This window comes from Egretta garzetta, unplaced genomic scaffold, assembly GCF_000687185.1.
Source record: "Egretta garzetta isolate BGI_Z169 unplaced genomic scaffold, ASM68718v1 scaffold56, whole genome shotgun sequence".
NCBI classification, from domain to species: Eukaryota; Metazoa; Chordata; class Aves; order Pelecaniformes; family Ardeidae; genus Egretta; species Egretta garzetta.
This window is the reverse complement of record NW_009260182.1, coordinates 10,218,124-10,234,818: the sequence shown is the minus strand read 5'-3', so window position 1 is coordinate 10,234,818 and position 16,695 is coordinate 10,218,124. Positions and strand designations below refer to the sequence as shown.

The 16,695-nt window shown below is 44.3% G+C and overlaps 1 protein-coding gene and 1 pseudogene across 2 annotated transcripts in view; one reads left to right on the top strand and one right to left on the bottom strand.

Moving 5' to 3' along the window:
- Nucleotides 1–252: 252 nt before the first annotated feature.
- On the bottom strand, nt 253–6,523 carry LOC118452593 (annotated as a pseudogene).
- Nucleotides 6,524–8,690: 2,167 nt separating this feature from the next.
- The window catches only part of ANKRD22 (ankyrin repeat domain 22), an 11,202-nt gene continuing 3,197 nt past the window's right edge, over nt 8,691–16,695 (top strand). The window contains exons 1-2 of one of the 2 annotated variants that reach the window (XM_009642065.2): nt 8,691–8,919; nt 15,042–15,233. In XM_009642065.2, the coding sequence (XP_009640360.1) occupies nt 8,899–8,919; nt 15,042–15,233 (213 nt within the window). In that variant the 5' untranslated portion in view covers nt 8,691–8,898. Of the gene's footprint in view, nt 8,920–15,017; nt 15,234–16,695 lie in introns of those variants that run through there. The other variant, XM_035897363.1, reaches the window with a different exon arrangement.

Here is a 16,695-nt window from a genome sequence, read left to right as displayed (position 1 = left end):
GGGCTAGGCCTGCCCCGCGGTCCCTGGGGCGGTCAGGACCCCGGGGTTTGTCAGCGGTGCGGTGTAGGTGAGAGCTGCCGCTTCGCAATCGCTGCGCCTGGGGCTGCGAACCTCTCCAGAAGCTGCAAGCTCAGTTCCCGGTGGTACCACAGGCTGCTAGACAAGATGCGTCATCTCCTAGCATATGTTTTCTATACTGCAAGAGACAAACATGTTTTGCTTATACATTGATGTCTGTCTCCCAGATTATCATCAAATGGGTTTTGTTTGCCACAAGTCTCGATTGAGGAATCTGGGGTTAAGCCCCCAGCGAGAAACGCCCACAGTGCCAGAGCCATCTTGGCCTGTAAGGACGAACCCTCTGACACGATCTTTCACCCCCCGGGTTAGCCTCCTGGGTGAGCCGGCGGGGTGCGCCAACACCGTGAACTGGGAAGCCAGAAGAACTTGAAACAACCACTTTACTGTCAGTGCCAGGAATGTTTCTTGAGTTGGATGCTGTAGTCCTTTGAGTGCAGGCGGCTGCTGCGGCTGCATCTCCTCAAGCCTCAGTTGCCAGGTTATGAGCACAAAGGTGAGCAATCAGTCAGCCGATGGGAGGGTAGGCGAGTATCTGCGTCTGTCCAACAACTAAGCGATGGCATAGGTTTTCTGAGTTTGGATTCCTTGGCATTTGGGCCATTAAAGCCAGCTACTGCCTGCTTAGATGCCAGGACAGTCTTACAGCTGAAGGGCTTTTCGGTCTGGCTTGCTGCTGTTGGTATTGTGAGGAGAGGAAAGCAGGCCAAGCACTCTGTCAAGGGGATAGATGATTTAATTTAAATGAAGAGCAGTTGTACTTCAGCCGATTAGTATATCCCATTTGGGGTTTGTTATGAGATAACACCTGTCTCAGGCGGAACACATGGTGTTGATCTACAAGGGAAAAGAAAGTGAAATCTTAGTTGTAGCAAAATCAGTCCTATAAAAGCTACAATCTTCCAAAATAAGCGATCCCTGGCACGTTCCTTCTAACACATTTGTATTTTCAGTGGTCATCCCCATCTACATCAAACTCCCCAGTGAGACTCCAATTACCAAAACAATGCAACACCATGGAAAACAATGTAAGAACATTACAAACCAATCTGCAGTAGGTTGTAAAGCCCTATACCGATCCCTACACAATACGCTTTCTCAGTTGCATCAAGGCCCCAGATGAAATCAAGATGTCCCCAAGCAGGAAAATGCTCATGGTAAATGAGGTTGGTAATCCGAGGCAGTAGCATTGCCAAATCTTTTGGATCTGCAAATTTGTCAAGTCCGCCGCTCCAAACAGCAGTTGGTATTCTTATCTTCTCGATCTTGTACGCAGGAGGAGAAGACTGTAAGGAAGGGAGGAGACCTGAGTGAGTGCTCTTGTATCAGAAGCTGTGCTTAGAGCGGGCACCCTGTGCAAGCATCGCTCCTTCCCTCCTGCGCTCTCTCCAATAAAACAGTAAGGATCGAGGCCGCCCGCTTAGTGTCTGTTTCCCCAGCGCCGCTCCCTGCCCGCCGTGGAAGGGAACGATCCGTCCTGTTCCTGTGTCTTTCTGCAACGCGTGGCTAAGAGCTGTCCTGCAGTTTGACACCTGCTCGTGCCCTTTGGCGGTGGGGATTTGGAAAGAGCAGTGTCTGTGCTTATCGGGCAAGGGCTACAGAGCTGTTGTTCATGTGTGTCCCATTTTTGGATTGTGTAGGGTCCTCTTCATGCTTTTATGGGGCATGGAGTGAAAGACTGTTCCAGACTTTGCTTGTCACCCTCTCTAGGTCACGGTGTTGCTACTGATGGAGTTGCTACGGTGAGGCAACTTGCCTTGCCTGTCATCAGAGTGGAAATCAAAGAAACACGGGAGAGTTGATTTGGGATCTGCTGACCCCTGAGCCAAATGACTTGATGCTGGATGGTATTTGTCTACAGGGTGATAAGGGACCTTGCAGAAGATGCTTTTAAATTGACCCCTGTTATCTAAGGGTTGTTCCGTTATTCTCCTCATTGACTGCTTTTTTTGTCAGTTTCCCGACCATTCAAAGTATTAGGAATAAAACATTGCCCATTCAAAAATACAAACTTAAGTATTTAAAGGCCACATGTGTGGATGGAAGATGTCTGAGAAATCTTTCTCCACCTGTAAAATAATATACCACCCATAAAATAACTTGCCCTGATATAGAAAACCTAAGTCAATTGATCAGATTAAATTTTAAAAAATTGTCAGACAAGTTACCAGTGTTGCAGGATGAGTGCAGGGACTTGCAGGTGTGTTGACTTGGCAGTAACCAAACCTGCTAGAAACCAAGTTTTGTCTGTTTCCTTTTTTCTGTACGGTTGGGTCACCACAGCAGTAGTCTCCACTGCGCTGCATCCCTTCAGGTTTATTTTTATGGTAGGTAGCTTCCCAAAATCAAGGGGATTCCCCCCCACCCCAGTCTGTTGTTTAACCGAAAGGCAGGCTTTGACAATTTTTTGGGGAAGTGAAGAGCTCCATATTCATCCAGTCCTAGGATGTGTGTGTAGCTCTCAGTGTTTAGGAATGATGGGTAACTTGACATGTCATTGGAGGCAAAATGAGCTTCTGCCAGCTGTCTGCAAGGACGTGTCTGTGCCTCGGCTCTGAATAGACTTTTCCACCCATGAGTATTAGGTTCAGGTGAAACATTCTCTCCAACCACTCTCTACGACCACTCTCTCCCTCTTTCCATAGCAGTCAAGGTGCTAAAAGCTGAATTGTTCTGTTCTTAGTTTTGCCAGGACCCAGGGATGAGTTCTCAGGGAACCCATATTGCCTTACCTGGTTGTATTTCTTCATGTTTTCCTTAGAGCCGAAGTCGTAAGCTTGAAATCGGTCTGTATGTGTTAGCTGTTAAAAGAAGAGATGAAATGGAAGCATTGAGAGGCCAAGCAGCAGAGTGCAGGAGGCATTTTCCTGCCCGTGACTGAAGCCAAGGCGCAGGCAGGGGCTGTGAGTTCCTCCCACCCCTTCCCCTGGCTTCATTGCCTTTCCTCTCGATAACTTTCTCTCCAGATCCTCAGCCGCCACCCTTGCTATGTTTTGTTCTTAGAATTTTGCTTGTCTGCCTTAGTGAACTGAAGTTGGGGTCCCTGTTCGTGCTGCAGGGTTGGGTTCAGTTGTCACATGGAAAGAGGACCTGAATGTTTGGAATGTGTCAGGGCTATTGCTAGTCTAGTGTGGTACAAGATCTCTCCTTACACATCTTGTCTTTTGTGTGTCAGTTTTGTCTGGTCTGCTCACAGTAGTGGTGACATTTCCAGAGGCTCCGTACTCACAAGAGTTTGGCTGTTGGGAGCAGGGCATGATTAGCTTGACACTAAACTGTTTTCTTCTTGAATATTTGTCTAAAAGTAAAGAAAAAAATAATAAAAGACAAATCTGTCTTACTGAAAACATGTGTGCATTATTTTTTTTTTTTTATCCAAACTCTTAAATAACTGAGGATGTGTTAGAAATCTGCCAGCTTCTCTGTTTTCTGGATCTGGGAGCTTGTGATCTGGATCCTGGGAATTTTAGCCAGGGCTGTGTGCAGGATCATGCATGTATTTAAGACCATATTAAGTGTTGGCAGAACTGGCCACCATTCTGTGCACAGGTAGTGATCTGTTTCTGAGCAGACTCTCTTGCTCTGGTCTGATTTGGAGCTTAGGCAGAACAAGCTTCAGTCTGAGAGTGGCGTAAGATGCCAGCAGAAGAGGCAGTTCCCTACTTTGCTGTTGCGCCAGCAGAAAGGTTTGTGTGATTAACTGGCTTTGGGAGGTGATCCAGGCTGCAATTACCCTCTGGGAGAAAAGCTTTAACCTGGATCGCTTCTTTGTCTCGCTCATCCCCGGGCCGCTCAAGTTTCTGCTGCCCTCCTACCGCCTGCCAAGTGCCCAGACCGTGCTCACGTTCCCTTCTGCAGCTTTCAAGGCAAATGACTTCCTAAATAAAGCTGAAGGCTGGAAGCCGTTAGAGGCCAACACGCAGAGAGGCCCGATGTGCCCTGGGGAAAGCGTGGTGCCTGATAGCAAAGGGGCAATTGAGGTAATTGCCTGGTGAGCCCTGGGAAACAGCGCTCCCTCGGTGGCAGGTGTTCCTGGCACCCCACGTGAGAAGATGTGATGAGCCATTTCCCAGATCCACCGCCTCTGGAATTCCCTGGAGGCTGTTGGCTGCCTAAAAAGCAGTGGCAAGAGTTGCTTTATACACCAGTAGGCCGTTGTACCTGATGCCAGTGAAGAATGTTCTGTACTGATGTTCCAGCGGGGGAATGTCCTACGTATGTATACAGAGCAAGCAGAAGTGTTATAAAGGCAGGGATTCAGTGCTGTGACAGAATAAAGCTGTGAAGGACCTGAGCAACATTCTGCTGCTGTGTTAAACCCCATTTTAACAGGTCATTCTTCAACTATCAGACGGAAAATTGCAGAGAGACTCACAAATATGTGATTTTACAGTAGGAATGAATATGTAGAATTTGAGCCCTTTCCCACATTAGTGCTTAGTCATACGGAAAACATAATTTGGGGAGTGTGTATGGCCTTAGTTTTTCCTGGGTTTTACAGTTTGTATGATGCTTTTAAATAGCGCTGTACTTAATCAGTAGAGGAGGATTGATAGTAGACTTTCTACTCGAGCATAATGAGGCTCCACATGTGGGAGCTTTTTATAGGAGGACTTGTTAAATAGTCTGAGAGATCAAAGGCCACTGGAGAACAGAGAAGTGGAAGGTCTTCTGGTGAAGAACTCCTTTGCAGCCAAGTGTTAACTGAGGTGAGGAAAAATGCAAGATTTTTTTTTCCTTGTTGCAGGAATATTTAATGCAGAAAACTGTCACTCCCTCTTCTGTAATAGCCTTGCCCTTTAACTAAGATTGCTGAAACTGCTTGCCATCCCAGTATCCTTTAAAGTTTATTCTTCCCAAGAGCACTCCATGTGTTCTTCCTGCTTCTTATTACTGGGCGTGAGTCCTGGAGCTCACTGTCCCTCTGGCTGTACTGTGCTGACCTCAGTGAGAATGGGCAGGTGGCTGCGCTCATGACTTCAGAATATAGGAACTCCCTTTTTGCCAGAGTATTTCTTCCAGGCAGATGCACAAACTGTACTGTGAGTATTGCTACTAGAGTAAAGAGGGAGCAGACAAATAAGAAGAAAAGGGGGGAAGCAGCACGGGGTCACATTCTTAGACAACTTTAAGAAAAATATCAAATTGCTGGAAGACTATAAAAAAACAACAGTAAATGCTTAGAGTGTAATAAGAAAAGATACTTAGTAAACTATTGTACGGGGTACCTAGTAAATAATAGCTTTTATATATCAGTAATCTGTACTTACAGAAGTTAAAAGTGGGTTTGGATTGTCTATTATTTGTTTGTTTCAGATAGAACAGTTCTTAGAAAAGCTTCCCATACTTTGCAAGTGTCAGTTTAGAAAGTACACCTTCCTTTAATAACTTTTTATGAGAAAGAAAGATAGTTAACAGAGGGAGACGTATTCCAATCAGGTAGTGATATTAACTGTCTTGTACCCAGGCAGTCCTAACTTTGCCTGCAGTTGAAGCCTCTGAGTGACCAACATAGTACACGTCCTTCTGCCCGCTTTTGTTCATGATGAAGTACAGCTCTGCTGGAATATCGTATTTACCCATTTCATCAAAGCTACGGGGGGAAACACAAAAAGCTAGCAGACCATTCGGCTGTCACAGTGTGAGTTACTGAATGTCAGTTTTGGTCATTGCACCAAGCAGGACCCCTTGGAAGACGAGGTTGGGCGCTCTGTCTGCATTCTTGCTTGAGTTGGGGAAGGGGGTAGAGGGATGCAGCTGGACTGCCAGGCTGCCTGATGCCTTGGGCTCCCTGTGAAGGAGGTGCCAGTTTTGTCTGTCAGCTGCAGCCCTTAGGGAACTGAATTTAAACAGTGCTTTCACTAGCAGGGGTTACAAAACATGTTTCTCAGTTAACATCAGTTGTGATAGATCAGAATTTTAGACTGAGCTGAGCAGTCTCCTCTCCTGTCCGCACTTGGGACATGGTATCTGGTGGGAAACTTCAAGGTTACAGGTGCCTTCCAGTTTTGGAAGTCTTTTCCCCAGAGAAACCAGCACTGTGTATGCCCCAAGGTGACCTGCGTACTTCCAGCTTCGCTGCTGTATGTGCTGATTCCAGAAGAGCCTTTCCAGATCATGCAGCCAAGCCCTTCTTATGGCCTCCCTAACATGCTCAGAAGTCGCTGCATCTGGGGAGAGACTTTAGATGTTGCATGTCCCACTTGAAGTCAGATTATATGAAAACCATGGGGTTTTGTGTAATTCAGAAGAGGATTATTTCATATAACCAGAAGGAGAAAAGTTCTGCACCCCAATATTAACTACCCAAGCTTGCTAGTCCTCTGAAAGTTGCTTTCTTCAGCAATTCTTTCTCCATGGAGTACCTGAACTGCCAGAACTCTTTCTGTCAGGGCTTAACGGTCTTGTGTTTTAAAGACCAGGTGTCTCCTCAGCTGTTTCCCATTCAGCATTTTTCACGTGACACCAGCGGTTCACTGAGTTTGACTTAAAGGGTTATAAATGCAGGCTCTGCTCTGTGCCATGGAGGGGTTTCACTCTGCTCAGTGTGGCTGTTGAGTTAATCCTGCCCTGAAGCGGAGGTGCAAGGGACCCTGGCAGTGCTGCACGGGTATTGTCCGTGTAGCTAACAGTCTCCTGAGGGGGAGTGTAAGGGGTGTGTGTTTCTCTTGTCCGGATGCTGGCCATTCCAGGATGGCATTTCTTGAGAATACATGTTTCTGAGGACTGTCCTGTACACACAGCTCCAACAGGCCACAGATTTCTTTCCTGAAAGTAGTGTAACTCATGCCAATTGTAGCAATATCATCAACAGTGCTTGGAAATTAAAAAGATAAATGGTCTTCCATGCTCTTTTTAAATTGATACTTAGTTTAAAAAATGATCTGCTCTTATTCTTTCTCTGGCAAAGGCCCTTCTGGTAAACTCCTGGTTCACTTCTGGCTCATGTGAAACCTTTTAGATGTTGCTAAATCCTTTCAGGAAGTGAGACTTGTGCTTCCTATGCTGACTGCCTAGGTGACAGTTTGCCCACACACTGAGACTTGGCACCTTTTGGAGAAAAAAGACTTATTCAACAAACAAAGACTAAAACTTTCTGGATTCAAATCCTTACTTATAAGCGTGGTAAAGAACACCAAAGCAGTATGTGAAGCAGAAGTGAACCTGTGACTACATAAATTTGCATGAGTCTCCTACCTCAGCCCAGCTGGGTTGCTTATCTGGTCGCCAGCTAAAGCTCTGACTGCAGCAGTCACTGAAGTGAATTTCAAGAGCGACAGAGATGCAATGCTGGATTAAGTAGTAATTTACACTATCTTGGGAAAGGTGATGTCTGAAGCTATCTCTGTGCTTTGTGGAGTTTGGGGGTCTGTGTGATGTTTTTTTTTTTTTTAATTTTCTTGTTACCATGCATTTGTATATTGATGTTAGGAGAGGATTAGCCAGACCACTAAGTTGTTATATGGAACAGCTGAGCGATTCGAGGTTTCTTTCAATGAGTTGCAGTTTATAAATTCTAACAGCCTAGCCAGTTGATGTAGGATATCCATTCCTTAGGATCCGGATGTGGAGAAATACTGGCAAGGAATACCTTTTCACCTTTGAGGTGTTACCCTCCTCCGCCTTTAGGCCAACAGAATATTCACCACATGCTGAAAGATCAATCTATTGGGAGGACCCTAGTGAGGTTTGTCACAGGTAGGTGTAGCGTATGTTTCTGTTACAAGCCAACCTAATTTTCTTCTGGTAAAGCAAACTAATGCTACAGTCAATGGAGCTATACTACTTTAACCAGAGACAGTATGGGTAATTGTATATGGTCTCCCACCTCACTGGAGAATAAACATGAAAATTGCATAGAAATAGAAGTTCTTAAATGTAAGGTAGAGGGCTTGGATATAAGATGGACAGTTGCATGCTTATGTTTTAAAACATGCTTGAAATATAGGAAATGTGGATTTAAACTATAAAGGGAAAAAATATTTTGGGGTGTCTGCAGACACCTGAAATAAGCGTGCCTTACTCAGAAAGACTGGCTGAGTGTAGCAGAGAAATACTACCAGCATCTTGTCAACAGAGCAACGAGCACTCAAAGAGGATCAACAGCAATTCTTTCCCAAGGAAGTTCTACTGCAATTAATGTATAAAATTAGCAGGTTAAACACGAACCATACTTATTGTTTGGGCTGGGCTAGGATGAGAAGACTGAGCAAAAGGTGATGAAAGCCACTGGATTAATAAGAGGCTGAAGGTAATTACACTGGGAACTCTCATTAAAGGTGTGGGATCTAGTTGCTTCCCTTTTCCTGGTACGCATCTGAGGTGTTCTTGCAGAGGGTTTGGGATATGTTTTAGTCAGAAGTAGCTTGGGTGGCAAACTAGCTACATTCATAATTACTTGGGTTTTAAGTTTTAGGTTTCATGCTTTTTTTTTTCCTTTCCCCCCCTCCCTTTCTTCACTTGTGAAATTTTCTTCCTCTCTCTCCCTCCTCCCCTCCTCAGCCTGTTTTGCCGCTTTCCTTTTTAGGCAACTGGAGGCTGTTATTGCAAAAATGACAAAGGAAAACCCTTCTCTGTTGTAACTTGTTCTGTCAGTCTCCTGTAAGCTGCTGTTCGCACGTTTACCTCCCTGGGTTGGGTTTCTGAAGACAATTGTTTCATACTACCAAGCAGAAATCACCTAAAGCAAATGTAGCTTAAGAAAGAGCAATACTTTCAAGTTAAATATTAACCAGATTCAAACAAGCTCAGGAGCATTTCAATTGAGGTTAACTTGCTGGGCTGGTGAACGAGAACGAACTCAAGCAGTGAAGAATAGGCATGGGGATACTCTATTCGGAGGTACGTGACCATTTTCTGCACAGTAACTGGAGCTGTTGAAGGCTGGGATATTCACTGGGTTTGGGTTGTTCCCTTTGCAGCTTCCCATACACAGGCTTATACAGATCCGGAAATTCTTTTCCTTGGAAATGCTGTACTTTGGCTGTTATGAATTGACAGAAGTACTGGTTGCAGGAGTAAAGAAAATGCAATAGCCAGTGCAATTATGGTGACTTTACAGGGAAAATAGGTGCTCCATACTTTTTGTTGCTCTGTGTTGAGAACAGAATGATTCTGAGCACGGTGCAAACAACAAACAGCTTTGCAAACTGCAAACATCTCCTTGGCTTATGCTGAATATAGATAATAAAGCTGATGCCTAAGGAAACATTCCCCCCCCAACTGTTTTAGGAATATGATTTTTTTTTTAGCTCTTATCTTTATGTGTTTGTACTCAGACCACGGCCCATTTAGCATACCCCTGGATTTTAGCATAAATGCTACCTAAATGTATTCATTATTTTATAAACTTCCCATTTATACACTTGGGAACAAATGAGGATTTTGGTCCTTTTTGGCTGCGAATACAGTGGATTGCACTGCTATTTCTTTTTCTGGAGACAGCATTATATAGCTGTTCCTTTAAAAGGTTGCATTTCTTTGCTGAAAGCCACCCTTTTATTTTTAAAAGGCTATTCAATGAAAGCAAGTAACTTTTCCTCTTTCAGTATTATAGGGAGCTCGAATCTGTGCATTCATAAGGTGGTGGGCTGGGTAGACTGCACCTTATTCTGAAAGGATTTGTTGCCTCTCTCTGGATCTACTACTCGGAGATAGCATTGTGCAAGAAACCAGTGTCATCTAGCTTAATTGAAGTGGTGTTTAGAGAATGTTTGAATGCTGTCCATATCTTCTGTGATTATTAGTTAATACTTCCATATACATTAGTTCTTTTCCTTTAAAAATTTAGAATGAGATACAGTTTTCTGGGTAAAGCATGGTTCATCTATATAGGATAGAAATCTAGAGAAGTGCAAATAAGAAAGCGTAAGTTACCTTTTCTGAAGAGTATGGATGGGATACTAGTGCATTCCTCAGCATCACAAACATGATTTAGATGTTCCCATTTAGCTTGTAGCATACCTCTGGGTGAATTGTAGTGCAGAAGAAGAGGCTGTGGATTGGTTCAGAACATCTGGACGTTATGAAGTGACTCCTTTTTGTCTAAACAACTGCAAAGCATTGGTTTAACTTGGGCAATTCCCTACAGTTCTCAAAGGAGGAAGCAATTATAATCTGAAATTGCTCTCCCAGTTGCCAGACCGGCTTTACCTCAGCCTCCTCTCTGTTGGCTGAATGCTTTGCCCTTAGTGCCGTGCCTTTAACCTTTAATTCGTGTGTGCTAGAACTTGCTGAATAGCTCATGGTTTATCACTGACTTGGCAAAGCTAAGCAGAGGGAGATGCAAGAAGCTCTGAAAACAAGTAGGCAAATTCAGATGTGGCAGTTCATCTGGATCTGAGTAAACTACCAGGTCCTGAGTTCAATCCCATGGCCCACAACTGATTTAAAAAAAAAATAATACAAAAATCAATTATGTAGAGGTATTGTCCTTCTTCCTGATAGCAAAAGTTTTTTACTTTTCTTGCACCCCTTATCTGGAGATCTTGTACTGAGTGATCTCAGCCACAAAAACCCTTGCCTGTCCTTTGACTACTTCTCACCTTTCCTTAAGCCTCAGATACTAAACTATGAAATCCTCTTCTGGAGGGCTTCTAGGAGAAGTATTGTAGAAAGAGAGATTCTAATCTGTAGATGTTTTGCTTTAAAACTGCATATTCAATTTTCCTTTGAACACCTGGCTTGCGTGAGCATCACTCAGTCACTGGCATATCTAATCTTCAAACTCTAATTTCCAGCCCCCGGTGCCTGCCCATTCCTTTCTGCAGTTGGGCAGAGTCATGTGCTCTGGTTCATGGTTAGTTGATACTGCGGCAGGGAAAAGGCCCCACTGGTTGAGGGTAGCAGGAGTTTGGTGCTGTGATTCTGTTTTCCTTCCCTTCCATCATATGTTTTGTGCAGCATCACGCTGTCAGGCTCATCGTGTGCATCTTGTCTACATGTTCAGTGGTGCTGCAGAAGTGGGGGTGAGAGCAGAGGTGAAGGGCTTTGCTGCCAGGCAGTTCAGAGAGGCGCTCGCTTCGTCTTTACCTGAGCTGCAGTTCTTGGTCCTGCTCCCCCTCCCTTCAGACCTAGAGCTCGTGTTTGCTTTGGGTGTAAGGGCTGATGTGCCTCTGCCGTGTCTGCCCTGCTACTTTGTGGGGGTGGGCTCTTTTGACTTCTCTGGGGCAGTCAGGACACTGGGATTTATAAATAATGTGGGGTAGGTGAGAGCTGCCACTCTGTGTCTTGGACTACCAGCACCCCCAGAAACTGTGAGCTCCGTTCCCACTGATGCTTTCTTCAGGGTTTTTTGTTGAGGGAGCCCTGCCTTTGTTTCTCACACATGCCTAAAGGAGATGCCGTAGGCTTTATGTCTGTGCTCTAGTTGCTGGTGCACCTCTAATGAGGCAGGCTGCAGGGGTTCTCCTGGCTGTCCTACACTGCTGTGAGACTTTGGCACCCGTAGTCCTGCTCCTCTCCACAGCTGAGCCCGAGTCTGAGACGTGACCTTTGGATTCTTCTGATACCACTTCCATCTTGCATGTGAAGCCCAGTTATTCTGAGTACATCTCTCATAGGTTTATTTCCCTCTTGTGTGTGATGGGTGGATAATAGTAATGTAATAACCATACTGTGAATCAGAAGCTGGTTGTTAAGCTATATCATTGCTGAGGTGGTCTTCCAACACTGTAGAAAACTGAGTGAGGGTTTCCAGACTTTTAGACTCTGTGCTTTTCTGTAGACATAAGGAAATGTGTTTTCTTGGGTTTTGGGTGGAATCTACTGCTTGTACTAACTAACGTTGTCCTAACTCTATAACTGGCCTCACTGCTGGTATTCCAGGCCCGTGCTGTGTAACTGTGTGTATGCAAGAAACACTACTGTGTTAGATAGAGACGCCAGAGTGGCAACCCAAAAAAGTGAAAGGTGGAAGAGGGATTTGTGGCAGAGGCTTCACATCCACAGAAGTCCCTGCATACTTCCCAAGCTCCAGCCTGGAGCCAGTCAGGTTTTGGGTCCATCCTACTGCTACTGGAAGCCTGTTTTAGAGCTTTACTTTACACGTGGCTAGAAATCTAGTTCTGATTTTCATGTTAAACTTCTTGGCCAGATATATTGCCTTTTTTACTTGTTCCTTGAAATTAATTGGCTCTTCTTCTCTAATACTTGACCTTTAATTTATTTTGGAACACTCACAGCCCTGTTTCTTTTCTTTCTAGCCAAGCTAAGTAAATCAGTCTTTCTTCAGGCTCTTCATATTCCTTAGTTACGTAGAGGTTTTATGCTCCTGCCATAGTCTCATCTCATTTTTGGACCCAGATGACAAAGAACTGTATCCACTCTCGCAGTTAAGTGCCTTCTATAACAGCTCTCTTCTCTTTATGGGGGAAAGACTGCCCAATATAACGTTTGCCACTGGTTGCTGTTTCTGATGTCTTTCTTACACAGGTGACTGCCACCTATTTATAATTGCTCTTATCTTTATTCGTCCCTAACACATTTTTTTCTGAAGTCCTTTTGTTATTAACATCAAAATAATGAGCTTACAGATGTTTGGATTGCTTTATTCCCTTACTTAAACATTCTGCTACTATGTTTGCTCCTCCAGTCATGGAATGGTGTTTGTCAATTCGGGAGGTATATTACAAATCTGACCTATGGGACTTTTCACCTTTCTTTGACTAAAAGAAGCATTTTATAGAATGCAAACCAGCAGTGTGGGCCTCAAGAAAATCCCATAAAACCAGGAAAAAAGTTTTGGGGTTTTGTTTTGTTGGGTTTTTTTTGCTAATATGAATGGAACATAGTAATGTGTGAAAGAAACAATTCTACAAAGAACTCCCACTGCGGTAGAATAATAATAATTTAAAAAGTATTTTAAGTACATCAATTACCCATGTATGAGCTGTTGGAATGGGTGATAATTGCTTCCTTACATTCTCCATGCCCTGGATGTTTTCTGAGAAGAGCCGGTTTCAGGGGGTAAAGGAGCAGGAGTGACTCTTGTGTGCCAGTCTCTGTGCATGACTTCAGTCCCAAGTAAGGCAGTCTCTTAGGGAGTGGTGAGTGCTCCGTCATTATTCATGGCCATAGAACGGGGTAGTGTAAGGTTTAGAAAAAGACCCCACGTGCTCCGTCATTATTCATGGCCATAGAACGGGGTTCCACAGTAGTGTAAGGTTTAGAAAAAGACCCCACAGGTCAATGAGTGTATCGGTCAGAAATGCCTTGGGCTTAATGTCCTAGCAAGTGAAACTCTTTGAGGCAGTACAGGCAGAAAAGCACAGAAGCGTATCGTCTGAGCTGTCGAGCTAGCATGAATCAGACTAGAAAGGAAAAAAGTTATATGGTAAATGGTGGGGATTCGAGCAGGTGTTCAACCAAACAGCAAATCCCCTGCATCTTTAAATAAGCAAAGCAATACTTAAAAGGAAGAATAGTAGGGAAATCAGAGGTGCTGACAAACTCCACTTGATCTCCTTTTTCCTGGACATGAAGATACAGTACTAGACACTGACATGACAGAGATTGAGGTTCTAGAGCAAAGTGGTCGTTTAGATGGCACTGGTGTGCAGGTCACTTACACCAAGAGGGGTTTAAAAGCGGGATTTCTCCTCAAAATAGTTTTAAAAGTTCTGATTCTGGAGGAGTGTATAATAGCAAATGACACATGTAGGCTTTTACAAGAGTGTAGACAGATGATGCAAATCTACCATGTTGCATGTATTCTTTGTAGATTTTTGTCTGATATAATAAAAACAAAACAAGAAGTGTTGCAAGGTCTGGTAAGCATGTAAATACTTTCTCTAGAAAGGAAAATGACTTCTTTTATGCAGCTGTCCAGAAGACTAAGCAGCAATGCTGCTGGAGGTAAACTTGTGTTATAGATCAAAGCTTGTCTAAAGGGAAAGCGTAAATAAGATGAATCATTTTAATGTGGGGAAAAAAAAAAAAAGAAAAAGCTAACTGCAAGGGGGTGAGGAAAGGGCTCAGAGGTCAGGGCTAGATTTAGGATCTGATGAAAGGAGGACAGGAAGGGAAAACTGCAGATAATATTTAAGGAAAATGCCTGTCTTTGGTGAATAAAAACCTTATTATCGAAGACAGAAGAAAGAAACTTATTCTCTTTTTGACTGGAGAACTTCAAATGCTACCAGTCGGCCACACTTCCCACTGTTATTTTCTGCCTGTATTAAGCCATTAGAAACTGGTGGTACTCCTGCCATTCTCTGCCTCTCCTTCGACTGAATTCTTGCTGCTGGAGCGGGCAGGAATTGCAGAAATACTGAGCAAAGAGTTGAACAGCAAGCAGGTCTCAAAAGCCAAAAAGCCAAGCAGGATCTGAGCTGTGGACATACATGCATATGTTTTTTAGGAATTAATTTTAACTTGAAGCCCTAGAAAAGAAACATTGTGGAGGTTCTAGTGGGGTTTCGGCATGGTTTGTGGGTGGGGTTTTTTTGTTTGGTTTTTTTTTTTGTTTTGGGTTTTTTTTCACATTTCTAGCTCAGCTTTCACCTGAAGTGTGGTTCTGTTCTGGGCATGGATGAGTCAGAAGTGGTACCTCTTGTTCAGCAGTGCTCATCCTGAGGGAAAGCCTGCTGTAAACTTTGAAAGGTGTGGGCTTGTCAGTGCTTGCTGCTTAATGCGGTGACCAACCCTTATGAGATCAGAAGCCAATTGCTTTTTTTTAATGGCTGCAAATGAGCCGGGTTTAGTTCTTGGATTACAGACACATGGTCCAAAAGGAACAGAAAATTCATGCCACTGGTGCAAGGGCTGTGACTTTCCAGGCTGAGGGCTGCTGTGTGGCAGCTGCAGGAGCATCTCCTACCACCATCTTCTGGAAGTCACCGAGAACTACAGCCTGCATTGGAAGTGCTTGGCAGTGTCTTAGGATGTGCAAGTAGTAAGCCAGAATGGGAAGAAGGGATGTCTTAGTGAACCATGTGCTGATGAATACTATCTTCTCTCTTCAGCCCATTTGTCAGGCAGCCTATAATAACGATTTCAATGAAGTTCAGCTCCTTTTGGAGCGCAACAGAAACTACCTGAACATCCAGGACAGCTTCAGTGGAGACACCCCCTTAATTTGTGCATGCAAACAGGGAAACAACAGGATAGTTAGCTACCTCCTAAGAAGAAATGCTGATGTCAACCTCAGAAACAAGGTAAGCAGACATGACTCCTCCTTTGCAGTCACTGTTCTTTCAGATTCTTGGAGTGTGTGTGTGTGGGTGGGTGTGACTGGCAGTGCTATCACACCTGTGGTTGGCTTCCAACTGAGGCATAAATATAGCCCCCAAATTCTAATTTAATAAACCTTTACATTTCTATTTGTCTCCTCATTTATTTTCCTAACTTGCCATTGCACACAAGGTAATAAACATCGCCAACCTGAGTTTCTCTCTGTGGTCACCTTCCCAGGTTAGGTAATACCACACACCACCCACCGTCCCCCATGGGTTCTGCCTGCTTACCCACACAGCACTCTGCATTCGTCTTGCCCTCCAGCTTGGATCCGTCCCTTCTGCAGCTTTTCTTTTCCCTTGGTCTTTTTCTTCACCTTGGTTAAAAGGGAGGTCTGCAGGAGAGCCTGTCCATCTCTTACAAATGTATCCCTGAGGCAAGACCAACTCCGTGAAAACCTTCATTATTCCCTCCGCAGAACTGCTTTTGTCACATTATTTGACACATAACTGTGTGCTGGGGGATGAGGAGGGAAGCCGTCGTCTGTTCTTCACCTGTTCCCTATCTTAAAAACCCTACCTGCCTTGCACAAACGCTGTGACTGGCTATTTTCCCTAGGGTGATGAGGAACTGAGTTTTTGTGGTAGATTTCCTTGTAGGTTACAAATTAAAAGTAGCCAAAAGACGCATGTTCTGGCTTCATTACTAATTTATTCTTATGATGCTAAGGGCGATAAATAGCCAGGAAAAAACCCGCAACATCGTCAATTCTGTTGTATCACCTCATACTCCAAGGCAATGCTTAGCAAGTCCCTACACATTTGTGGGCTATCTTGCATCTCTGGTTGCCCGTGCATTTGTTTCTTTCCTAGGAGGGCAGCAAATGTTCGTGAGGTCAGAGCCATATTCTATCCTATTTATTCTTCTGGATGCAGAAGGCTCTCCATCTTACCTCAAAGTCCTTTTGAAAGGGTTCAGTAAGATCCTTCTAATTGCATTGGCAGCCACTTGCTAGCTGTGCCTGTCTTTCTTGAATGCTTCTCTGCTTCACCTTCACAGATGGAATCAGGCCCTTGGGTGCAGAGCTTGGCTGTGGTGCTCAGGACTGAGAGTGGGGAGCAGAGGATGACACGGAAAGGCTTCTTCGCTTATTTTGGGCCCCAGCGTAATGCTGTAACCTAGTCTGTCAAACTCCAGTTCGACAACCTGCAGGAGGTTTAACACGAGTGTTCTTTAACGCACAGGTCAAAAGCTATATCATTTAGTTGCTTTGGTGCACTCGGTATTCAAAGTTTTTTTTTAAACTCTCCCTTGCTAGGAATCTGCTGGGGCTGTTACTACTTGCCTGTGTTTCTCACGTGTGCCAAAGGAGATGCCATACACTCTCCTATGTCTTTTGCCTCAGTAACCAGCACCTCTCTAAGAAGAAGAGGTGTGGGGATT